At 40.7% G+C, this 27,220-nt stretch overlaps 1 protein-coding gene across 6 annotated transcripts in view; it reads left to right on the forward strand.

Annotated features, from left to right (window-relative positions):
* Positions 1–465: 465 nt before the first annotated feature.
* Positions 466–27,220, forward strand: part of RUFY1 (RUN and FYVE domain containing 1) — a 60,717-nt gene continuing 33,962 nt past the window's right edge. For 2 of the 6 annotated variants that reach the window (XM_082455594.1, XM_082455596.1), the window contains exons 1-6: positions 466–2,288; positions 11,466–11,639; positions 13,026–13,143; positions 17,948–18,049; positions 19,487–19,610; positions 24,317–24,378. In XM_082455594.1, the coding sequence (XP_082311720.1) occupies positions 2,015–2,288; positions 11,466–11,639; positions 13,026–13,143; positions 17,948–18,049; positions 19,487–19,610; positions 24,317–24,378 (854 nt within the window). In that variant the 5' untranslated portion in view covers positions 466–2,014. Of the gene's footprint in view, positions 2,289–11,119; positions 11,199–11,465; positions 11,640–13,025; positions 13,144–17,947; positions 18,050–19,486; positions 19,611–24,316; positions 24,379–27,220 lie in introns of those variants that run through there. The other 4 variants (XM_082455595.1, XM_082455593.1, XM_082455597.1 and 1 more) reach the window with 4 other exon arrangements.

Genomic DNA, 27,220 nt, shown 5'->3' on the forward strand with positions numbered 1-27,220 from the left:
CCTTTGGATTTACATTTATTTCGGTCTTTACAAAATTCTCTTAATGGAAAAAATTTCAATTCCCTGGAAGACTGTAAACGGTACCTGGAACAGTTCTTTGCTCAAAAAGATAAAAGTTTTGGGAAGATGGAATTACGAAGTTGCCTGAAAAATGGCAGAGGGTAGTGGAACAAACGGGTGAATATTGTTCAACAAAGTTCTTGGTGAAAATGAAAAAAGTGTCTTTTATTTTTACTTAAAAACCGAAGGCACTTTTTGGCCAACCCAATACCATATTATCCAGCAATCCCACTCCTGGGCATATACCTGGAGAAAACCATACTTCAAAAAGATACATGTACCCCAATGTTCATTGCAGCACTATTTACAACAGTCAAGACATAGAAGCAACCTAAATGTCCATCAACAGATGAATGGATAAAGAAGATGTGGTTACATATATACAATGGAATATTACTCAGCCATAAAAATAAAATAATGCCATTTGCAGCAAGATGGATGGACCTAGAGATTATCATACTAATTGAAGTAAAACAAAGACAAATATCATATGATATCACTTATATGTGAAATCTAAAAAAATGATACAAATGAACTTATTTACGAAATAGAAACAGACTCACAGACTCAGAAAACAAACTTATGGGGACTTCTCTGGTGGCGCAATGGCTAAGACTCTGCCTGCCAATGCAGGGAACACGGGTTCGACCCCTAGGCCAGGAAGATCCCATATGCCACGGAGCAACTAAGCCCATGAGCCACAACTACTGAGCCGGTGTGCTGTGACTACTGAAGCCCCACGTGCCGAGAGGTGCTCTGCAACAAGAGAAGCCACTGCAAAGCAAAGCCCACACACCACAACGAAGAGTATCCTCCACTCGCTGCCACTAGAGAAAGCCCACATGCAGCAACAAAGACCCAATGCAGCCAAAATAAATTAACATATATACTATATATAAAATAGATAATCAATAAGGACCTACTGCATAGCACAGGGAAGTCTACTCAATACTCTTTAATAACCTAAATTGGAAAAGAATCTGAAAAAGAATACATATATGTATAACTAAATCACTTTGTTGTACACTTGAAACTAACACAACATTGCAAATCAACTACACTCTGATAAAAAAATTTTTTTTAATTAAAAAAAAAAAAGGGCAGCCAACATCCAATCCACCAGTTTGTTGCCATCAGAGAATATACTGAGTTGCAAAAGACTTCTTACGTCTCAAGAGGCCAATATCCAAATTTTAATGTAAAAATTTTTTGATTTCTAAATATCTGCAACTTAAATTCTTTTTTTTTAATTTTTATTTATTTATTTTTATTTTTGGCTGTGTTGGGTCCTCACTGCTGCGCGCGGGCTTTCTCTAGTTGCTGGGAGCGTCTGGCCCAAGCCACATAGTTGAGTAACAGATAATCATCACAATTATTCACGTCTGCCATGTGTACCTTATTTAATTGGTTTTATTATTTTTATTATTATCACCATTTAACTAATTAATAGCAGAGTCCGGATCTTCTGATTCCCAGTCCACCACAGTGTGCTCTTTCCTGCCAAGCTGTAGATTTGTTATTTTTTTAAAAAAGTCCTGCTTTCCTGCCTCACCTGTCCCACAGTTTCCTTACCCGCTCTTTTAGGGCTTATTCTGAAAACTGCTGCAGAAAAATCACTAAGTAGAAGTAAAGCATGAAATGAAAATGAAAAAGAGGAAATAGTGTCACAAAAAAAACTACGGCCATGTGGGCTGTGCCCAAGCCAGGTTGGATGCACCACAACAAAAGGAGAAAGCCCAAGAATAACTTCCACGAAAACAAGTCCTCCCAGGTGATGAGAACGTGGGTGCTTCTTATGATTTGCACTTTCCCGAGCTTTTCTAAAATGAGAGAAAAGAAAGGAGGGCGGTAAAAAGGAAGTCCCGTCGCGAACACGAAAAACTAATAGCAAGGGCGCAAAAGCGCCCGCCCGCGCCGAGTCCGCTGCCTGCTGGGGCCACGTGACAAGACCAAGATGGCCGACGGGGAAGACCGCTGCCGGGCGGGGCAGGAGCCGGGGCCGGAGCCGGGAGAAGAGTTTGAGATCGTGGACCGGAGCCAGCTGCCGGGCCCAGGCGAACTGCGGAGGGCGGCGAAGCCGCGTGCGGCGGCGGAAGGCTGGTCGGCACCCATCCTGACCCTGGCGCGGAAGGCCACTGGCAACCTGTCGGCGAGCTGCGGTGGCGCGCTGCGCGCAGCCGCTGGGCTGGGCGGTGCGGACGGCGGCGCGGAGGGCGCGGCGCGGGCAGGTAGGCTCCGGCCGGGCGCGACCCACGATGTTTCCGTGGGACGGGTGGCCGTTTTACGGTGGGAGCCAGGCTGGCAAGGGTGCTTAACCGACTCAGCCTGTTAGACAGGTTGTTAAAAAAACAGCCTGTTAACTCGCGTAACTACTCGTCTGTTTTCTTTATACCGTGTGTCAATGCCAAGATAAATACGTGGGCGTGGGTGGCCTGAGATTGGGGCGACTTCACTTCTAGTTGTGTTCCCCAGGCAGCATTCTTATTCTCACTGGTGAACTTTATACTTTAAAATGTACGAGTTTAAGCTTAGGTAGTCCTTATTAATTTTTAAAGGACTTACTTAAGAAATGAAACCGTACTGTTCTCTGCTTTAAATCTCAAAATGCCATCCTGGCTCACACCTCCAGTTGTTGACGGCGCATCTCGACTCACCGGGGAGTCAAAGCACCAATGCGGAATTAAGGGGGTGAGGGTTCCAGGTGAGCTCTACAACCAACTAGCTGTGTCATGCAGAAAAGTCACCACATTTCCCAGCCTGTTAAATAGGAACTTTGTGGTTCACCCAATGATCTCTTATAGTCCTTTTAAGCCTTTGTCATCTATAATAGAGTTTCAGCAAATGAGTGAGAATGGAAACATTAAATCATTATGATATTTAGAGTGTGACTTAGCCCTGTAAAGCCAAATATTTAGAGCTGTGCCAACCAATACAGTAGCCACTACCCACATGTGATGTTTAAATGTTAAAAATTCAGTTCCTCAGTCACAACAGCCACATTTGAAGTGCTCAGTAGTCTACACGTGGCTAGTGGCTACTGTATTGGATTGTGCAGTGAGAACATTTTCATCACACAAAGTGCTGTGGGGCAGAGTTCACTAAAGACTGTGGAGTGCTCTCTAAGAAGCATTACATTATAGTGTGCCTTTGAGGTTCCTTTTTTTTTTTTTAACAAGTACTCTTTTTTAATATTTATTTAATTTATTTTTTTGGCTGCGTCAGGTCTTAGTTGCAGCACTTGAGATCTTCATTGAGGCGCACACGATTCTCTCTAGTTGTGGCGTGCAGACTCCAGGGCGCCTGGGCTTAGTGGTTTGCAGCATGGGGGCTCTCTCATTGAGGCATACGGGCTTAGTTGCCCCGCAGCATGTGGGATCTTAGTTCCCCAGCCAGGGATCCAACCGGCGTCCCCTGCGTTGGAAGGCGGATTCTTTACCGCTGGACCACCAGGGAAGTCCCTGCCTTTGAGGTTTCTTGATTCCATCCTGTCCAATGTATATTTGATGTAGAAGTCAGCACTGGCACCAGGTTAGTGAATTGTGAGAGTTTCATTGGTTAAGAAAGATTAATGAGTAAAGTTTAAAATCTGACTTGAGATAGAAAACAATATTTCTTTGGCGATGGAAACTAGGACTAGAAGGTAATGAAGGAGCCTGTTTAACTCAGGAATCTAGTTCCCACTAGCTCGCTACCTTTACACACATCAATGGGTGTTTGACTGTATGCCCACCATTGGTGGTCAGTCCTGAGAGTCAAGGCATGGGGTTTTCTGGAGGCTTCTTAGTAAGCAAATAATACATGTTAGATGTTTGGTGATAGATAAAATGTGCCAGTGCCTAGAACTGTGCCTAGCACAGAATAATAAATATTTGTTGAACAAATGCATATTTGAAAAATACTTGTTTTCTATTTATGGTAATGCTATAAATAATACCCAGCACTTATATTGTGCTTCCTAGGTGCCAGATATTAGTCTTAGGTCTGTACATACGTTAGTTCATTTAATCTTCACAATAATCCTAGGTGATCGCTGAACTGGCTTCATGATGTGCAATCAATGCAGGCTTTAATCAGTGTGATTGTGCAGGGCCAGGTACTCAGAAGTGCCCCATGATAGAAATCCTTACTAACTTTATCTTTGAATTTGTATTAAGTGAAGTCTGATGGGACAAAGGAGCATGTGTGGGGGCCTTGGAGCCGGGCTTTTGTGTGGTCCCATCTTCCACTGTCTTCCTGGGACAGGTTCTTCGCCTCTCTGGTCCACTTGAACTGCCCTGGGGCTTCTCCCTACCCCTCCCTGACCACACTGCATGACCAATGCTGCCCCAGGGAGGGTTGGGGTTATGCTGTCTGACTCTCAGGGCGGGGCCAGGTATGCACTGGCCTGCCCCAGCCTGGCAGCGGCACAGCACATGAGGCAGGCACTGGGCAGCAGCCTCTCACCCACCCAACCAGATAGGGACTGCATCCCTGCAGGAAATTGCTGTCACTTACGGCCATGGGAGGGAGAGGTTGACTTCATGCCTCTGCCCACGTAGCCTGCCCCACGTGGTAGGTACCGTTATTATCCCCTATTTATAAAGAGGGAAACTGCATTAAAGAGAAGTAATTTGACAGTTACTTAGAAATGGCAGAGCCAGGACTTGAACAAAGACAGGCTGCCTCTCAAGCCTGTGCTCTTAGTCACATCACCTCAATGCCCTGATGCCTTTAAATAATTTTATAAGTAAAATGCTGTAATATATGCATATGGATTTTTAATTAGTCAATTTAAAGAAAATATTAAGTAAATAACTGCCACTGAAATCTGGCGAAAATTGTGAACATGGCTTACTGAGGGCAGAAGTGTGGGGAACAGCTGGGATGAGCTGTGTGGCTGGTCTCCGAGAGTAACCCAGATTTGAAGCCATCAGGTAGGACAGGAGTGGGGATGGGGAAAAGGAACTGAGCCCTGGGTAGCATGTTCTGCAGAGGCCTCAGAAAAGCAGGTCAGGAGAAGATGGCGGCCACCACTCCAGTCAGGGCTGGCTCATTTCATCTCTTTTCCATTGATCTGCGTATCTGCTTACAAAAGCAGTGAGAACAGAGATTATTCAGAGGGAGTGGTGAAGGAGCGGAGACCGAATGTGAGCAGCACTATTGCCAGATAAAATTTTTTTTTTGGTGATACAAGTTTAAGGAAAATGCTGTGGAATGTCGTGGAATGTGGAACGCTTTGAATACTTGTTTTAAAATGTTATCCCACGTGGGATCTGGTAGCACAACTTGCCACAATGATTGCATTCTCTGTAGTTATCTTGTTTGGTTTTTTGGTATTTTTTCTAAAGGTAATACACATGGTAAAACAAAAACAAAAAGCAAACTGTACTAAAGGACGCTCCGTGTAGAATAAGTCCTCCTTCCCAGAAACTGTCCCCAATCCTATTGTATTTCAGAGTGTCTGTGCATGTAACATGTGCTTTCATCTTTATACACACAGTTTTCACACAAACCACAGTATACACACACAGGGTTCTACATCGTGCTTTTTAAAGTAATGCCTCCTCCTAAAGCAGTGGTCCCCAACCTTTTTGGCACCAGGGACCGGTTTCATGGAAGACAATTTTTCCACAGACTTGGTCAGGGGGCAAGGTGGGGGGAATGGTTTCGGGATGATTCAAGCACATTACATTTATTGGGCACTTTATTTCTATTATTATTACGTTGTAATATACAATGAAATAATTATACAACTCACCATAATGCAGAATCAGTGGGAGCCCTGAGCTTGTCTTCACTTGCCACTCACTGATAGGGTTTTGATATGAGTCTGCAAGCAATTGATTATGGTCTCTGTGCAGTCAAACCTCTCTGCTAATGATAATCTGTATTTGCAGCCACTCCCCAGCACTAGCATCACTGCCTCAGATCATCAGGCATTAGATTCTCATAAGGAGCATGCAACCTAGATCCCACGCATACACAGTTCACAGTAGGGTTCGTGCTCCTATGAGAATCCAATGCCACCGCTGATCTGACAGGAGGCAGGGCTCAGGTGGTAATGCGAGCGATGGGGAGCAGCTGTAAATACAGATGAAACTTCGCTCGCTCACCCGCCACTCACCTCCTGCTGTGTGGCCCACTTCCTAACAGGCCACAGACCAGTACCGGTCCGTGGCCCGGGGGATAGGGACCCCTGTCCTAAAGGATGAATAACAAAACTCACTGAAGAAGTCATTCTTTAATTTTAAAAGTATTTAGATATATATTTGGCACTAGGTAGGTGATATGTATTATGCCTTTCTCTGTAACAGTCTTCCATGGCAAATTTTTTTTCCATGTGTCAGAGCACCTCTGCACAAGTGATATTGCTTCTTCCAAAATGAAGTACAATGACTTTTTCATTTCACATTGCTGAACTCCTTAAGCTAGCCATTGAGATAAGTGAAAATTCCGGAAAATTAGGAAAGTGTAAAATGGTTTTCTTCATTGTCAGTACAGGGTAACATCATACTGTATTATAAGATCTTTCAAGACACCAAAGGGCTAATCAAAACTAAAACTCAAAAAAAAAAAAAAAAAAAACTAAAACTCAAATTTATAAAGAATCTAGTTAATTCTCTATAATTCAGAACCTGATCAAAAAAAAAAAAATCTGTAGAATCCACTCCCTGAAGTGAATACTTATTCTCTACACCAAAGGTATAGAGCAGCCCTTTGAGATGTTTGTGGCTGGTAGTTGCATTTTTTTTCTATCCTGCATAGTTTATATTTAAATGCTTTTATAAGCATTTAAAATTTTTTTAGCCAATTACCAGGTTTTCCATAAAAATCCAGATCACCAGCTTCTCCTGAAAACTCCCATCTGGCACATGTGATCAATCAGCATTCCTCCAGCAAGAAGGTGGCTGCACGTTCTCTCCAGCTTGTCCTCTCACTGCGTCACTCTTTTATGTTACAGGCCCAGCCCCTCTACAACAGTCAAGGTCGAGATCCCTGATCAGACCATTTAGTTAGCAATTCAATAAGTATAGAATTTTGTGACATTCTGTGTGTTGTGTTGAACTATTATTAACAAAGCTTAGAGATGTGAATAGCTTAGCCAAGGTCACAAAGCTAATAAAATTGAGAGATGGAACAGCTTAAAGATCCTTCCAGCTCCAATTTTCCATGACCCTAAATTGAGCTCAAATGGGAATAGGTGACTAACCCAACCAGGGGATGGACACTGCTGTGTTCCCAGGAACGATGGTAGGAGCCACTGCCTTAAGCACTAGTCTTCACATTTTTTGTTCACATGACCCCCTAAAAAAAAATCTTCAGCTTTTAAAGTTGATACATAAAATTCTTCATCATAATTTTAAAGTTTAGAATACATTTTCTGGTTTATTGTAAAATTGACTTTTTAAAATAAAACCATGATATCATTCTTTTAAGTGTATCAAGTGGTATATATAATTACCTTAATGATTTGATAACACTACCATCCATCTTAAAAATAAATAACAAGTTATTAATATTTCAAAATTTTACATTTTTCCCTTTTATTCCTTGGACTTGAATTTCCAATCCACTTATGTATGTTTTAAATTTTTTTTATTGGTCATCCTATCATACATCTCAGAAAAAATATGTAAATTAATTATAATGTAATAAACTTTTCTTGTGACTAAAGCTGAGTGTATAAAATATTTTTTCTTGGGCTTCCCTGGTGGCGCAGTGGTTAAGACTCCGCCTGCCAAGGCAGGGGACACGGGTTCGAGCCCTGGTCCAGGAAGATCCTACATGCCACGAGCAACTAAGCCCGTGGGCCACAACTACTGAGCCTGCGCTCTAGAGCCCACGAGCCACAACTACTGAAGCCCGCGGGCCTAGACCCCGTGCTCTGCAACAAGAGAAGCCACCACAATGAGAAGCTCACGCACCGCAACGAAGAGTAGCCCCCTCTCGCCACAACTAGAGAAAGCCTGTGCTCAGCAACAAGGACCCAATACAGCCAAAAATAAATAAATAAAATAAATAAATTAAAAAAAAATTTTTTTTTCTTCTGGAACGAATTACCATTAGAATTATTAGTAATGCTAAGTTGATTAAAGGAATATAAATATAATTTTATAAGTAATTATACATAAATTTTTCTTGGAATTACTTCTCTTCATGAGCTGGTGTTGGTTTTTTAATTAGCATGTACTTGTAGATGAATGTATATATTTACTGATAAAATGTGATAAGACTCAATCAATTTTATTCCTCTTTTTTGATTTTCTATAGATGTGATCCTTGAGAAATCTGGCTCATATAAATAAGAAATAGAAATGGACAGGGTTTTTTTTCCCATTGGTAAATTCTACCAAACTTTTTTTTAAGTTTTATTGAAGTATAGTTGATTTACAATGTTGTGTTCATTTCTGCTGTACAGCAAAGTGACTCAGGTATGAAATGGACAGTTTTGTTATAGTAATGTTGTTCAAGTCTTTGAACTCCTTCTAAGTTATATGCCCCAAATCACATTGATCTAATGTCAAAAAAATTTTTTGTTCATTTTTGTTCAAATATTCATTTTGTTCAAATGAAAATCACCTTACTTGCAAAAGGATGCAACCTAGTCACATTAAAGAAATTTCTCTACCTCTGGGAAGTTCCCCAAAAAAGGCTTTATCAAGACTTATCAGATGATAATTATGCCTTATAATTCTTTCACTTTAACTCAGAACACTCAAAATGGTTGGGGATATCTAAACATTGCTTATTTCATTACACCTTGCCAATACAATATTTTTTGACAAAAAGAGTTAGTTTAGGGAATTCCCTGGCTGTCCAGTGGTTGGGACTGCACACTTCCACTGCAGGGGACACAGGTTTGATCCCTAGTCAGGGAACTAAGTCCCATATGGCCAAAATTAATTAATTAATTAATTTTTAAAAAGTTAGTTTACATGTACTTGAAATCCATTTTCATCAAAAACTTGGAGCTGCAGTTTGGCTCATTTAATTTATTGAACGTGTCCATCAAGTTAATGGCATATCCAAGGGATGAGTATTGAGACTGACTGAAAACAATTATATATCTTCATATTTGTGGGGGAAAATTTTTTTTAACTCTCTAAATTCAGGATACCCAGCAGAGGGCTGGAGACCAACCCTCTCTCCCAAGACCAAGTTTAACTAAGTTCAACAAAACAATGAGAGACTGGAAGCTCTTCATGTTTTGGGTGACTTGATTAATCATCAAAGGAGCTTTCACCTCCATTTGGTGTGTGAGACTTTCTGCACCCCAGGTCAGTGCATCAAGAGGAAGACATGGGGGCTTCCCTGGTGGCGCAGTGGTTAAGAATCCGCCTGCCGATGCAGGGGACACGGGTTCGCGCCCTGGTCCGGGAAGATCCCACATGCTACGGAGCAACTAAGCCCGTGTGCCACAACTACTGAGCCTGCGCTCTAGAGCCCATGAGCCACAACTACTGAAGCCCGTGTGCCACACCTACTGAAGCCGCATGCCTAGAGCCCATGCTCCGCAACAAGAGAAGCCACTGCAATGAGAAGCCCACACACCGCAACAAAGAGTAGCCCCCACTCTCAGCAACTAGAGAAAACCCGCGTGCAGCAGCGAAGACACAATGCAGCCAAAAATTAAATAAATGAATAAATAAATAAGTTTATTTTTTAAAAAAAGAGGAAGATATGGGACAAGGAGTGAATTGCGGTTCTTCTGTAGAGTGGAAGAAGAAAGAGTGCCTGTGAAACTTGAGGATCTAGAAATCGACTTCCTTAAAATATCTGGGCCTGCCTAGCCCTCCGTAGGACTTGCTGCGTACGTATTCCCATTCGAACAACACTAGACTTCGTTTTTAGACCGGGGATTGGTATCTTCTCTAAGAATAAATCTTTACAAATTGCTTCTGTGGTTATTGGTCTATTCAGGATTTCTCCCTCTCCTTGATGGGGTTTTACATTTTCTCTTCCCTTTGCCTATCATCCATTTCATTAAACTTTTCAAATTTATAAATGTGATACATACGATTCTCTCAAAATTTAAAAATAATTATACCACTCCCACCCAAATGCTTTACTTAAAGTCCATTTTTCTTTTTCCACACCAAGATGAAAGGTTTAGACCGATTTTTCTTTCCCAGCAGCTGTCCTCTTGGGTTTTGATGAGAATTTAGAATTTTCAGTCCCAGGCTGTCTCTAGTCCCAACCATATTTACTTAATACCTGTATTATAAATTCACAGTCATAATATCATTCTTTTCGATTTAGCTACGCATACATATGCTTTTTTAACTATTTATATGTCCATATTATTTACTGCCCATGAAATAAAGCAGGTAGACAAAGGATTAATATCCAGAATATACGGACCAATAAAACAAAGGCAAACAAATCAAGAAAGTTGAAAGATTTAACAGGCAATTCATAGAAGGAATACTAGGAGACAAACATGAAAAGCTGCTTAACATCTGTAATGAACAACTGCAAACTAAAACAATAAGATCCCCACCCCACCCCAATCCATTTAAAAGACCGAACGATGGCGCAGGTGCGGAGAGAGGGGCGCGCTGGCCCGGGGTATTTTTCCTGCCGGGAGTAGGTTATAGTTTGGGGTCTATATTTTTAATTTCTCGAGTGACAGTTTCCTGGGCTTGAGATGACACTTGGTAAGAATTTGTCATGGATAGCTGATATTGACTACAAACTTTTACTCTCAAAGTGACAAGGTTAATGGAGTTGAAAAGCAGCTGAGTTCATTTTATTCTAACGGTTTTATTTACAAAAGAAGTGTAAAACTCGTAATTGTCCACTAATTGTGGACGAAAGATGGGTAACAACGAAAATTTGAGTCCATTACTGAGGAACTGATGCTTCCCCGAGGGCTCCGGCTGGCACTCTCAGGCAAAACAACCGGCTCAGAAAGCCCTGTGGCCGGTGGGCGGACCAACCCAACCAAGCCCGGAAGCCGCTACCTCCGTCCTGGCGGAAAAGTCAAAATGGCGCCCGTGAGCTCCATGGGCGTGGCCTCGAGCTGGACTCCTCCAATAGGAACGAGAGGGGGTGGAGCACTTGCCCAGCAAGCCTTCTAGCTTGGGGCAGGGCTTCCTGGAGTTTGCGCCCTTCCATTAGTCAAAAATGGAATGGGGGCGTGGGAGAAGCCGTTCGCGGTGAGTCTTGGTAGGGTCGTCGCCGCAGCAACGCGCTGAGCTACCAGGGAGAGGCCTCTAGAGTCTGACCCTCGGCCCCCGCCGCCCACATGCGGCTGTGACCTCCCGGGGTCAGGGCCCGGTTGGCTGCGATCTCCACTTAACCAGCACGTCCGCGCTCCGAGCAGACCGCCTGGCCGGTCTTCCCTCCATTGTTCCGCGTCCAGCCTCCTCACCCCGGGCTACACTCAGTCCACTAACGAAGCTGTCCCCGCTTCTGTCCTCCAGCTTCCAAGTGCCAGATGATGGAGGAGCGTGTCAACCTGATGCACATGATGAAACTCAGCATCAAGGTCTTGCTCCAGTCTGCCCTGAGCCTGGGCCGCAGCCTGGATGCAGACCATGCCCCCTTGCAGCAGTTCTTTGTAGTGATGGAGCACTGCCTCAAACATGGGCTGAAAGGTGAGCCTGAGGGCGGGGTCGGGGGCTTGAAAAATTCGGGCTAGCTGTTTTCCAGCATCATCAATGCCAAACGTTGTTCTGGGTGCTGGTGTTGTTCTTGTGCACACAAGACAAACAGTGCACAAGACAAACAAGGTCCCTGCCCACAAGACGTGACATTCTAGAGCAGCGCTGTCCAATAGAAATGCCATGCAAGCCACATGTGTAATTTCTAATGTTCTAGTAGACACGTTTAAAAAAACCGAAAAGAAACAGATGAAATTACTTTTAGTAATTTATCCCAATATAGCCAAAATATTATCATTTTGACACATAATCAGTATAAACCTTACTAATGAGATATTTTCCATTCTTTTTTACACTGAGGCTTAAAGATCCACTGTGTGTTTTACACTTACAGCACATCTCAATTGCACTGGCTACATTTCAGTAGCACTTGTGGCTAGTGACTACCTTGGACAGCACAGTTCTAGAAGAGGAGACAGACAAACTCAGAAGCAAACATAATTACAAAATGCTACAAATTCAGGGACGCAAAATAGGTTAAATGATAGAGAATCAAGGGAAAAACCTTTCAACTAGGGTGAGAGGTAAAGGTCTTTCTGGGGAGGTGAAATGTGAGCTGAGACCTAAAAGAGAAGAAGGAGTCAACCTTGCAAATGTTTGGGGCAAGAGCCTTCCTAGAAAGACAGAACAAAACAGGTGCAAAGTCCTGAGTGGGACCAACCTTGGTTTCAGGAAGACACCAGGTAACTGAGGCATGCTGAGAAGGAGGAGGTGAGGTCAGGGCAGTTGGGATGGGCTGGATCATGTAGGCCTTTATAGGTCAGGTGAGGAGCTGGATTTTATTCTAAGAGTATTTAGAGGATTTTCAGCAAGGGAAAAACAAGATCTAACTTACATTTTTAAAAGAAGTTCCAGCTATGTGGAGGACAGATTAGAAAGGTGGGGAGGTGATGGTATTAGGAGCAGGGAAACCCATTAGGAGATTATTGCAGCAGTTCAGATGAGAGATGGTGGTGGTGATTTGAAATCAAGAATTGACTTTGGCATCATGGTGGTGATGATTTGAAATCAAGAATTGACTTTGGCATAGGAGGGAGAAAGGGCAAGTATTTCACAGGTGATCATTTGAGCACTTGTTTTATTTCATGGTCAATAAATACTTGAAAGAAAGAGCCTAGTGGGTATATCAGAGAAACCCTTTCATTAGAGGAAGGGAGAGCTCATTTGGTACCTGGCCTCTCCCAGTCCCCAAGACTGAATCAGAATGAGTAAGCAGTGCAGCTCCACAGCATTCATTCGGCTTTTGGGAGAGAGACTGTGGGACCCTGAAGACATTTTGCAACCTGTTCTTATGAATAACACTTCTGTTTTCCCTTTTAGTTAAGAAGAGTTTTATTGGCCAAAATAAATCTTTCTTTGGTCCTTTGGAGCTGGTGGAGAAACTTTGTCCAGAAGCATCAGATATAGCCACTAGTGTCAGAAATCTGCCAGAATTAAAGTGAGTGAGAAGTAGTTACATCGATTTGATGTTTTAAGAAAACTTCCTTGTATTTATCAATTTCTCTATTTCTTGCTGATAAAGCGTTTTCTAATTTAGAACAAATTGTAGCAAAAGCTACACTCTACTTAGACTTTAGTCCCAGCTCTGCTGCTCATTCTCCACATAAGCTTGAGAAAATTTGCCCCTCTCTGAGCCTCAGTTTCCTTTTCTTTAAAATGGGGACAATGATTTCTGCTTGTCCTACAAGGTCAAATAGTGAAAAGGTGTTGTCACCCAAAGAGCAGTTACAGGAGGAAAAGGAGTTGTTACACTCCTGGAATTGCTGCTTCAGATGCACCTGGGTGCTCTGTGACCACCTAGAGGGGTGGGATAGGGAGGGTGGGAGGGAGACGCAAGAGGGAGGAGATATGGGGATATATGTATATGTAGAGCTGATTCACTTTGTTATAAAGCAGAGACTAACACACCATTATAAAGCAATTATACTCCAATAAAGATGTTAAAAAAAAAAAAAAAAAGACTCACAGATGCACCTGGGCAGTTTTCTGAATAATACAGTTTGGAACAGATTTTAGATTCCAGGACAAGAGACATTTGTGGAAAGGCTGGCACTAATGAATCGTTTGCCTTATCTGTGTTTGCCCTTGGGATCCCTACGTATAGGGGTCATATGTTTATCTGCCTAACAGTTTAGGGAACAATTTGGCAATTTTGTTGTTTTTGAGATTATCATTCTCTTAAAGTGCCAGTGTTTTAAAATAGCGTTCTTGTAATTTTACACGCTTTTGTGATGGAGTGCTGTTTTGTTATATAATTTTGACTTGGATTCTTTCCATTTCCATTTGTTTTATGTAATTTCAGGAAGAATACTGAACATCTGAGTCCTGGATGATACTAATAAACTAATAATTGCAGGGTTTTAAAAAAAAAAAAAAACTGAATGGAACACAAAAAGGCGTATCATGGAATCTGCATTTAGAAAGGGCCCTGGAGATCCTTAGGCCAGTGCAAAAGTTCTCCCAGCAGAGTCTTTGACAGGGGACTCAACTGTCCAGCCTCTGTTTGACCTTCTCCTGCAGAGCCAGCTTATTCCATTTTCAGATAATAATAATAGCCACCACCATTAACTAAGGGCCTGCCATGTGCCAGGCATTGTGCTAAGGACATTTCATTATCTCATTTTATCCTCCACAAATCCCTAGGAACTAAGCTGTTGGTGTCCCCATCTACAGTTGCAGAAACTGAGACTCAGAGTAGTTAAGTAACTTCCTCAAGGTCCCTCAGCAAGGGAGTGGTGGAACCAAGAAGAAAACACAGGTCTGATGGCCTCTGAAACCCTCTAAATCCCACTAAACTCCATCGTTGCTGAGCCCTGTGCATTCATAGGACTTAAGCCTTCTGTCTCTGTCCCTGGTTCATCCCTCTGGGCCTATACCACCTAAGGTGAAAACCTTTAGCAGGCGACAACCTTTCATATATTTATTTGGTGACCCCCTCATGAGCCTCCTACGTCTTCTGCCTTGTTTCTTCAGTTCTTTTTTTTTTTTTAATTTATTTATTTATTTTTTTTTGGCGGCTTTGGGTCTTCATTGCAGTGTGCGGGCTTCTCACTGCAGTGGCTTCTCTTGTTGCAGAGCACGGGCTCTAGGCACGCAGGCTTCAGTAACTGTGGCTCGCGGGCTCTAGAGCGCAGGCTCAGTAGTTGTGGCGCACAGGCTTTGTTGCTCCGTGGCATGTGGGATCTTCCCGGACCAGGGATCGAACCCGTGTCCCCTGCATTGGCAGGCGGATTCTTAACCACTGCGCCACCAGGGAAGTCCCTTCACTTGTTCTTTATGTGGTCCTATTGTCCATCCCCTTCCAGTGAGCTCACTCCCTCAGGAGTACAGCACTAGACCGTGTCCCTGGGCGGCCTGGTTGGATGGAGCAGGGCTCTCCCTCCTCCTGCACTCAGGCTATTTCCACTTAGGCACGGGAGGCATTTTTGAAGTCTTGTTGTGCTAACAAAGAGCTTATTGTCAGCTAAACTCACTGCTTCTGTTCCCTGTGGATGCTAAACAAGTAAGTAGCTTAAGTACCAGAATCCTCCCTCTGTCTGCCAAAAAGGAAATACACAGTAGCTCCCGCCTCTTGATGCCTCTGGCGGAGCAGCCTTGTTGGGAGCCACGTGAGAAAAGGCTACTGCTTTGCTCTATAAAGAGCTGCAGTGTTTTTACTATTTCATTAAATAGTAACAAAAGTTCTAAAATTTCTGCAGTATTTTGGAACTTATGACCGGAATTTTTTTTTAGGGTAGAGACTATTTGCTCTAAGGTGGTTTGAAACTTGCAGGACGAACTTTGCATCCTGAGAGACATCCCTCTAGAGTTTAATGTCCTTGTCTAATTGAGATAAAAATATCTTTTACAGTATGGCCTATCACCCAAAATATTTCATTGTTTTCATGTCATGGTTTATTATTAAACATACTGTTACACACTGAATAAGATTACACTTAAGATTGGCACTTAAACCCAGAAAACAGACAAAGCTTGTCTCTCTCTTTTTTGAAAATTAAAAACAACCTCTTTGGGGACTTCCCTGGTGGCGCAGTGGTTAAGAATCCGCCTGCCAATGCAGGAAACATGGGTTCGATCCCTGGTCTGGGAAGATCCCACATGCCGCGGAGCAACGAAGCCTGTGCGCCACAACTACTGAGCCTGTGCTCTAGAGCCCGTGTGCCACAACTACTGAAGCGCACATGCCTAGAGCCCGGGCTCTGCAACAAGAGAAGCCACCACAATGAGAAGCACGCGCACTGCAACAAAGAGTAACCCCCGTTCACCGCAACTAGAGAAAGCCTGCACGCAGCAACAGGGACCCAACACAGCCAAAAATAAATAAATTCTAAAAAAAACAAAATAACAAAAAAAACAACCTTTTTTTCTTATTACATAACTTTTAATTAAGAGACAAAAAAGGCGCTTCTGTTAGCTTACTACTCAGAAAAAAAAACTACAATTAATATCTTGGTCAGTATCCTTCTAGATCCTTTCAGTGCATAGTCGGACAGACAAATAGATAAGATTCTATTTTTATTCCCCTCCACCTCCCCCAGTGACCTTATTATTGCACTGCTTCTCGTGGAAGACAGTTTGGCACTATCCACGGAAACCACCAATACATCTACCCTTTGACCCAGCAATTCCACTTCTAGGAGTTTTATCTCATAGATCTAACACATGAAAATGACACATGTACAGAAATACCTGTTGCAGCATTATTTGTAACAGCGGAAGATTAGAAACAGCCTAGATAAAAACCAGCTAAATAAATTATAGTGCAGTCCAATACTGAAACACTCTAAAGCTATGAAAAAATGAACGAAAAATTCCGTGTCTGGAAAGAATTTCAAAATGACAGATATTCAGTGAAATAAGCAAGTTGCAGAACAGCATATATAGCATACTAATTCTTTTGTAAAAAGGAGAGAAAAATAGAATTTACATTTATTTTCACATGCATAAAAATGTTTTGGAAGTGAACCTAAACTAAGAGCAGTATATTGTACAGAGGTGGGGAACTGGGGGAAAAAAAATCAAGTATTAAATTGTACGTACTGTTTTGTAGCTTTTTTTCCCATTTAATATTAGATTTTAAACCTTTTGCCATGATAGTCATCCACATCATTTTTGTATAGCTCCTCCCACTTTGCGCTTTGTGGTTGTCTTCAAATTCTCATTATCCAAACAGTGCAGTGGTGACCCTCCCCAAACATACGTCCTTGTGTACCTCCTAAATTATTTCCTTATATTACTAGATGTAGAATTTTGATAACCTGCTGTCATTAAATTGCCTTCTAGAAGAATTGTACCAGTTTGCACTCCCACCAGGTAGCACATGTCAGTGTCCATTTTTCCTATCATGCCAACATCAGATATCTTTTTTTTTCCTACTTTATTTCCTTTCTTTTTTACTCTGGCTTTACATCATTTATTGAAGGGAGAAGGGGGTAATCCAGTCTTTTGTATTGATTAAGTTGGGTGCCCTCTGACCCTTTGAGGCTGATATTGATTACAGCAGTACCTCTAATACTCTCTCGGGTGTTACAAATGCAGTTACTCTGCTTAGAACAGGATCTTTTTTTCCTTGAATAATGTTAGGTCTACAATTGGGAGGCCTTTTTTTTTCTTTTAATGTTTAAAACAGATCTTTTCAAAATCACACCTTTGAGATTGGTTGCACAACAACGTGAATGTACTTAACAGTACCTAACAGTTAAAAATGGGTAAGGTGGTAAACTTTATGTTATGTGTATTTTACCACATCAGAAATAAAATTGTACCTTTGAGCTAATGCCCTAGAAATCTTGTGAGACTTCAGCCCTTTAACAACTACGTTCTATATTCGTCTTTTGAAAGAAAATGTATCCATTATACAATCTAACCTGGTATTTCCTGGCTACCTGTGAAATTTTATGAATACATGCAAAGTTTTACCTAATTGTATTTGTTCCAGAAATCAGATGTTTGTGGCTTAAATTTTTTTTCCTATTTTTTTTTGGGGGGGGGGCAGAATACATGCCCATGATACAGACTTCAAACAGTACCCAAAAGAATGCAGTGAGCCATTTCCTCAGCCTTCCCAGACAGTGCGCTCCCCCAGCCCCCAGGGCACAGCTCTGTTACAGCGTTCTCTGCATTCACAAGCATGTGTATGCGTGAACATGTGTTTCTCCTTGGCTAAGTTGGTTTTTTTCCCTTTGTTTTTTGTTGTTATTATTGTTATGCCATAATAGTTTGATTCTCTGTTTGAATTCCAGGACAGCTGTGGGAAGGGGCAGAGCTTGGCTTTATCTTGCACTCATGCAGAAGAAACTGGCAGATTATCTGAAAGTGCTTATAGACAATAAACATCTCTTAAGGTATTTCATCACCTATCTTGGCTTAGCTTTTGCTTCGTAATTAGAACACAGTTCTGTAGATCATTCGGAATTAAAACAAGAATGTATAATGTACAGTTTTTATTCAAATTATTATTAAGTGTAACTATTCTGTGGCTTAGTTTTAAAACAGCAGTATTTTATTTTTTGATAGTTTTAAAATAGCAGTATTTTATTTTTTGAGCACTGATGTCTGGAAGTCTTTATGAATGAAGATGTATATTTTCATTTTGAAAAGTCATTTTGAAGATAGTTCTTCAAAAATACCTAAGATTAGGTACCCTGACAGCATACTACATTAAGTTTCAACAAAATGGTATTTGATTGGATGATAATAGGGGAAAAATGACTTGAACTAGATTCAGTGGGCAATTTTAAAGTATAAAACCCTGCTTTTTGTAAGAGAACATATCTAGATTACCTGTTTTAGGATTCCACATTCAGTTTGTAAACTTTTATATCTCTTGGCATCAGTAAAGACGAACTGTCTATCTCTGAAATTTATGACTGGGTTCATTTTTTTATTTGTAACTCTATAAACAAAAGTAACCATTATAAGAGGAATTTTCTCCAGGATATGAGCATTTACAAGGAACAGATCTCTCCAGAGATAATTCTCTTATCTAACTGAAATAAAAATGTCTTTTGCAGTATGGCCTGTCACCCAAAATTTTCCATTGTTTTCAAGTCATGGCTTATTATTGAACATATCTTTTCATGATAAATACTGATTTCAAATAGTTCACGTACTTTGTACTCTTCTTTGAGTACCGCTATACTGAGTAACACTGAGGTACAGATTTTGTTCTAAACAACTAATTCTTAGGATAATAAGTTCTCATGTACTCACACACACGATGGTAAATTAGCTAATCGCTGGTGACCAGAGCAGTAATGGATGGAGCCTCACTGTAATGGCTGAGGTGACTTGGAGGTAAGGAAGTAAAAGCAGCCAGTGTTGTTCCATGGGACACAGGGAAGAGGGAAGAGTTTTATCCTTGGATGGGTGGTGGGGGAGGCTGTGGGATCCCACTTTATGTTGACATGAATGTAAGTGTAGAAGTAGTTCATAGCAACACAAAAGAAGGAGCCAGGGTGGACAGGAGGGGCAGAGTGATGTTCAGGAACACAGGAGCCAAGAGATGAGAAGGACTGGGGCCCAGGGTCCAAACAGAGGAGTTAACCCTAGACCAGAGGTAGGAGGAGTCCATTTTAAGCCACGGGAAGAGAGGAGAGGCCAGAGAAGAGATAGCAGCACTTAAAGTGGGAGAGGAAATAGAAGGAAGAAGGGAATTCACACAAGGGAGCCTCTGGCTCCTGATGAAGTTGGCAGCCAGGCCATGAGCTAAGAGGTGAAAAGGCAGAGTAGGTCCAAGAGAAGGGTGGTGAAGGTGTTGCTGTTGTATCAATCTCTTTCAGTGAGTTCTATGAGCCTGAGGCATTAATGATGGAGGAAGAAGGGATGGTGATTGTTGGTCTGCTGGTGGGACTCAATGTGCTTGATGCCAACCTCTGTTTAAAAGGAGAAGACTTGGATTCTCAGGTAAAATGGGAATTTTGACGCCAGATCGAATGCCTTGTTTGGGCCAGGGATTTTACATAGGCTCTGGAGGCATATGCTGAACCTAAGGAAGGGGCAGATGGCAGGGGGCATCTGGCACAGGGCCGTGCAAGGTGCTGTGCTGGACCAGAGCGGGGAGCAGCTGGCAAAGGTCTTGGGGAAGGGTGAAAAATAGCTTGGGCAAAGGCACAGAGGCGCACACAGAGAGCATGGCATGTCTGGGAACGGGAAACAGTTCTCCATGTCTAGAACACAGGATGCTCGATGAGTGAAGTGAAGGTGGAGGTTGGCCCAGTTGTTAGGCCATCAGTGCCATGTTAGAGGCTTTAGTTTTTGTCCCTGGAACTTTGGAACTTAAAAACCTTTGGAGGTATTTAAGCAGTACACTGAAATGATCAGGCCTGGGATTGAGAAAGATCAAGCTAGCAACCATCCAGTTCCTGAGTTAGAAGCAGCCAAGAATAGGGAAAGCACAAACACTGAGCAGACAAGTCTGGAAGCCCCAGGTTGCATGGGGAGTGGCAAAACAGACTCAGGAGAGATTTGGGAAGTCCGATGGTAAAACGGAGCACAAATGAAAGTAGGCAGTAAGATGCAGAGTGCCCCACGGGGTGGGACAGCCCTCTTGCCATGGGCTTTCCTCTTGCACGGGAGCTGGTGACCAGGGCTGAGGCCTAAACTCGTGGTGGCAGGGACTGTAAATCAGGACACCCTGCCCCACCGTCACCTCCACCTCTTCAGGGCATCTGTAACTGGGCAGTGGCCCAGGCTTCTTCCCACTACATGTTTGGGCATGACTCTAAAGTTTCCCCAATCCCTCCATGACCAGGTCAGCTTTTTTTTTTTGTAACCTCTCCTCTCTCTTTTTTTTTTTTTTTTCCCAGTAGTTTTCTTGTTTTTGCCTGTTAAATATTTCTCAAAAAATACAAAGAAGTTTTTTTGAAAAGAAACAAAATATCACATATAATCCCATTACACAGAAAGAGCTAATTCAGTGTTACATTTCAGGATACATCCTTGCAGCACATGAAGAAAGGTGTATGTGTGTATTTATGTTTCAGAGACAGATGTTTTGAGTTTTCTTTTTTCATTAAACCAAAATATGATTATTCCAAGCACACCATTTTGCAATTTTTTTATTTAATAATATGTTCCACATAGCTCTTGATGTCAAGAGATATAAACGATTTTAAACAACTGCATAGTAATCCATTTTATGAATGTACCATAATTTATTTAACCAATACTTATTAATGTAAGTTGTTTCCATGTTATAACAATGATGTTATAAACATCCTCATACTTCTTTTTACTCATGTCTGTTTATTTTTTTAGGATAAGTTTTGAGGTTGCTGTGTCAGAGTGTACACATTCTGCATGAGTGTTGTGATGATATGTGAGCATTCTTGGTCTTTTTTAATCTGAGAGAAAAACAACTCTTCATCTCAAATTTATATTTTTGAGAACTAGGAAGATGAAGTATTTTTTTCATGTTTTATTTGCCGTTGGTGGTTCACCTGTTCATATCCTTTGCCCATTTTTTTAAGTTTTCCACCTTTTTCCACTCCTTTATTATAGATTAAGGATATTTACCATTTGTCAGAATATTTGTTATAAATTTTTTTTTTCTGCTGTCTCGGGGCTTGTTTTCCCTGTAGACTTTTTTTTTTTTTTTTTTTTGGCGGTCATATTTAATGTACTTTTCCTTTATACCTTCTAAGGTATTGTGCTTAGAAGGTCCTTCCACGTCTAAAAATTAACCTAATTTTTTAAATCACATGTATATTTTTTACACTTAAATAATCTGCCTGTTATTCGTTTTGACATAGTGTGAAGTAGAAGTCTAGATTTCTTATATAAGTACAGTAGTAAACCAGTTTTCTCAATATCATGTATCAAATATTATTTTCCTGCTAATTTAAAATTCCGCCTTTATCATGTGTTGAAATATCCATTATGCTCTGAGGCTTATTTCTGGACTCTCTATTTAGTCTCTGGATCTTTTTATTTCTGCCAGTAACGTAGTCTTTTAATTACCAAAACCACATAGTGTGTTTTACGCTCTGGCAGTTCACCTCCTGCCTACTTTGTTGTACTTCTTTTTCAGATATAGTTGAGGCTGTCCATTCTGCCAGATGACCTTGAACATCATTTTGTCAGATTCCAAAATAAAAATTTAATTGGGATTTTTGTTAAGTGATAGATGTGATTGAGCCCCCTGGCCTATTCTTATCTTTAATACCTCTCGTATGTCACCATAAAGTGAGTATTTGCTATTGCACCCTGAGGGATTCTCTTTCTCATGTTTAGGAAGTACTGTTCTATTCTAACTTACTTTATATTTTTATTTAAAAATGAACATTGAATGCTATCAAATACCTTTTCTGGCATCTATTGAGATGTCATATCCATTTTTAACCCATAGTTTTAATTGAATTAATTCTTAGGTTTCCTATTGTGATATCATAAAATAAACCTTACTTGGTCATCGTGCATTATTCTTTTAGTATACTCCTAGATTTAATATGTCTGTGGTTTATTTGGAAATTTTGTATTTCTACTTAAAAGTGACACTGGTCTGAATTTTCCTTTTCTATACTGTCTTTGTCACTTTTCAGTGTCAGGATTGTATGACCTCATAAAATAAACTGGATGATATTCTTTTCTTTCTTGTTTTCCACAACAGTTTATTAGAGCAGGAATTATTTTTCTTTAAAGGTTTGTTAAAACTTGCTGGTATGACAGTTTCAGCTTTATGCAAAAGCTTTATGGTCCTCATGCTTTGACCACTTTAATTTTTGCATAGCTTTGGTCAATTTATTGGTTTCCTAAGTCTTAGAAAAATTTTTAGTCATTTATATTTTTCCAGAAATCATTTGTTTCATTCAGATCTATTAGTTGCATGAGAGTATTTTCTTACAGCTTTTTAAAATCTCACTTTTCTAAATTGTAATATTGTGCACTTGGTAGAGATTTGTCTACTGTGTTGAGCTCGAAGAACCAGGTCTTGCTTTTACCCATCACTTCTGCTTTGAGAGGAGAGCTTTATCTGTTTTCTAGTCCATTAATTTCTACTTTGGATATTCTTTCTCATTCCCTCTATTGTTGCTTTTTTTCCAGTCAAATATATATTTCTTTTTTAATTATTTTTGTATTACAAAAGAAATGCATGCTTGTTGAAAAAAAGTTAAGCGATTACAGAAGCATGTAAAGTGAAAAGTGAAATTCAAGCTCCCCTTCTCCTCTCCCCCTTCAGTCCCACTCTTGTCCCCACAGATAATGGTAAAAATTTGAGGGACTTTTTCTACTTTTCCTATGCATTTATGTATACATAGGTTTTGTTTTTAATTAAATCTTTTCTGGTTTTCTGTTGCAGTGTAACAAATTAACAGTCACATAAATGATTACAGTCCCTCATATTTGAGGGATGGCTGAGCTCAGCACGGTGACTCTTAAGCACGCCTGTGATCACGGGCAGTTAGTTGGTGGCTGGGGCTGGAGTGGCTGAAGGCATATGCACTCTCACCCTCTGTCCTCTGGGCTGAGAAGGCTCAGGGAGCTGAGGCTGGAGTAGCAGGGGCTTCTTGGGCATCTCTGTCTACACGTGGTCTCTCCACGTGGCCTCCAGCGTGGTGCCTCAAGGTTAGCCAGACTTTTCCCATGGAAGCTCAGAACTTCAAAGGTATATGCCCAAGGGAAAGAGCCAGGAGGAAGCTTGTACTGCCTTTGTTAACCTAGCTGCAGAAGTCACAGCATCCTTTCTGCTGCTTTCTGCTCATAAAGACAGGCCTTACTGGCCACCCAGGTTCAAGGGTCAGGAATATAGATTGGTGGGAGGCGCAACAGAGGAGTTGCAGAAAACATCATGTATAGCTTTGATTTTAACATAAGTGAGGTTACTATAAGGAGTTAATGCTGTACATAGTATTCTTTGAGTTAAAATTTTATCCTGGAGCTTTCTTCATTTCATTACATATTCATTCCCTGCATTCTTTGTTATGGTTGCATAGGGTTCTGCAATATGGCTATAACGTGACTGATGTAAATATTTCTCTATTGATGGACCCAATTTTCCTATATTTCAAAGGAATGGCTGCACTTACTCACATTAGAGTGGATGGTGGCAGACTAGGGCTCTCATTCACTCTCTCTGAAGTGCTTTATTTCTGGATAAAGCCCCTGACTTTGAGATGTTGAGGGGTCTTGGAGCCCCTAGTTCCCCACAACAGCAGAGAATTTTCCCTGAAATACTGACTGGACCTTTTCACCCCAGTTTGGGGGAAGAAGGAGTCAGAGTTATCAGTTACGGTCACCACTTTAGAGATCCAGGTCTCTTTTTTTTATTACTTTGTACCCAAAGAACTTTGTTGATCTTTGTCAACAATTTGATTGTTGAATAAATGCAAGAAACAAATCATAACTAGGTGGTAAAACTTCAGAATATTCCCTTAAATTCTGATTTTTAGTAAGTTTTTCTTCTAGAAGGTGATGGGGTTATTTTTCTTTTGGTCTGTTTGACTGATTGCTGCTTTAAGCTGGTTAACCTAACTGATTGTCAGGTTATCCTAACAATCCTATTGTTTTATCCTGAGATAGGAAGGTAAATACCCTGAATTTTAGACTGTAAGGTTTGTGGAAAGTGCGAAAAGTTATTTTTCATTTAAACTGGTACATTTTATTTCTATCAGGTTGGAGTGATCGATTTTTCCCTCTACATTAAGGATGTGCAGGATCTTGATGGTGGCAAAGAGTAAGTTCTGTATTGTATGCTGTTCTTCACGTTTTTAATGAAATTCTGGCAAAGAATGCTACTTTTTAAAATTGAGGTATAATTAACATATAACATTATATTAGTTTCAAGTGTACAACATAATGATCTGATATTTGTATATATTGCAAAATGATCACCACAATAAGTCTAGTTAACATCCATCACCATACATAGTTACAAAAAATTTCTTTTCTTGTGATAAGAATTTTTAGGATCCACTCTCTTAGCAACTTTAAAATATGCAATACAGTATTATTAACTACAGTCACCATGCTGTACATTACATCCCCAGGACTTACTTATTTTATAACTGGAAGTTTGTGCCTTATGGCCCCATTCACCCACTCCCCCACCCCCCCACCTCTGGCAACCACCAGTCCCTGTATCTGTGAGTTTGGTTTTGTGTTTATTTTAGATTCCACATATAAGTAAGATCATGTATTTGTCTTTCACTGTTTTACATATTTCACTTAGCATAATGCCCTCAAAGTCCATTCATGTTGTCAGAAATGGTAGGATTTCCTTCTTTTTTATGGATGAATATAGTATTTTATTGTATGAATATACCACATCCATTGATGGACAGTTAGGTTGTTTCCATATCTCGACTGTTATAAATAATGCTACAATGAACATGGGGGTGCATATACATTTTCAAGTTAGTTTTCATTTTCTTTGGCTAAATACCCAGAAGTGGAATTGCTGGATCATTTAGTAATTCTATTTTTTAATTTTTTGAGGAATTGCCATACTGTTTTCCATAGTGGCTGCACCAATTTACATTCCCACCAACAGTGCACAAGTGTTCCCTTTTCTCTGCATCCTGGCCTACACTTATTACTTCTTGTCTTTTCGGTGATAGCCATTCTAATGGGTATGACATGATAGCATATTGTGGTTTTTGATTTGCATTCCCCTGATGATTAGTGATGTTGCATCTTTTCATGTAACTATTGACAAAGAATGCTACTTCTGTTTTTGCGTTGTTTGAATTTTTATTTTTTATTTAGCTATTTTTAATTACAGTGGTAATACATTCCTATTCCCATTGTTTAAGGAATTAGGCTCTGTGGAAGAATAGAGAGTACAAGGCAAATTTCCCCATTAACACTATCCCCTCGTCTCCATCTCAGTCCCACTCCCCCTGCTTCTTCAGAGGAAGCTACTCATGCATGACTCCTTCCAAGCCTTTCTTTACTGCCTTGCAGGTATATATTTGTTGATAGCGTAATTTGCTTTATGGTTTGGATGTAAATGGAAAGGTACTATTATATATTTAAGTTGCCACTAGACTTATTCTTTGATCCTACTGTGTCATGGATGTCTTTTCATGCCACATTGTAGCTCTACCTCATCCTTGTTAACAAGAGCATTAAAAGAAGTTATCCTGGGGAAAAAAAAGCAAACAATGTATATAACATGCTACCATTTATGTTATAACAAAGAAGACATACAACCATATTTATATGTTGTACTTCCATATACATGGATCATTTCTAGAGAGGCACATCGACCTGAAAACACGACCGCCTGTGGGGAAGAGGTCAGGAGGCAGGCATGGGAGGGAGTTTCACTGTAAACCCTTGCACTGTGTTTGCATATTTTACCACATACATCTGTTACCTGTCTTTCACACGTCTTTGTAATGAGAACTCTTCCTTCTCAGTGCCCTGGCAGTGCACCTTACCAAGGAAGGGACCAGCAGGAATCCCATTAATGCTTCATGCACCCACAGTACAAGGATTCACTCACTTGAAATTTAAAATATATTCTTAATGTCAAAAAGAACTGGAAATAAACTGATTATCCACTATTAAAGGAATACAGTCAGCCCTTCAACCTGCAGATGTGGAACCCACAGATACAGAGGGTCAGCTGTGCTATGCCATTTGTATAAGGGACTTGAGCATCTGCAGATTTTGGTATCCACAGAGGTTCTGGAACTAGTCCCCCGTGGATATCTAGGGACATCTGCAATTGAATGAATTGTAGAACATCTGAAGTATTCCACACTGTGTATTATACAGATATGAAAGAAAAGAAATTTGACCTACTGTGTAGTAGATTTAGAGGGATTTCCACAGGTATTATTGAGTGAGAAAAGTATAATACCGAGAAGTATATATATCCCATTTTTTAAAACCCCAAAATTCTCTAACATATATTTTATATTTTAATTGCATATACTATATGTAAAAACATACGTAGATATTATGATTATATACACATAGGATACTCAACAAGCTGTCAGTATGTGTTACCTGGGAGAGCTATGTAAAGGGCAGAAAGGTAAAAGAAAAAAAATGACTGCACTGACCAGCAGATCCAGCACCTGTGGCATGAACCTGGGTCAGATGATCCCATTTATGTACATATGTATGTAAAGAAATTGGTGGGGGGAGCCGAACTTTAAAATGATGAAGTCTTTTTTGCTTTTTTTATAGAGATGTATGAAGTTTTGTCTTGTTGTGTTTTGTTTTTGCTTTTTGCTTTTTTTTTTTTTTTGGCCATGCTGCACAGCTTGCAGGATCTTAGTTCTTTGACCAGGGATTGAACCTACCCGCTTGGCAGTGAAAGCGCGGAGTCCTAACCACTGGACCGCCAGAGTTCCCAGAGTCTTTTTTTTTAACCCAGACTAATCAGCTTTGTGTTTTGAAGAGTCTTGTGGTCTTCTTTTCTGAGGCAGCTTCTTTTCCTTCAGTATAACAAGGGCTGCTTCATCTCCTAACTCGAGAGCCATTTACATGTGGCTTTTGGTGTTTCTACCTTGCATGCCAGTAGCTTTCTCAAATGCTAGGGGAGAGGTGGGAGGAAAGCTCTA

Source organism: Balaenoptera physalus, assembly GCF_965194825.1.
Source record: "Balaenoptera physalus genome assembly, chromosome: 3".
NCBI classification, from domain to species: Eukaryota; Metazoa; Chordata; class Mammalia; order Artiodactyla; family Balaenopteridae; genus Balaenoptera; species Balaenoptera physalus.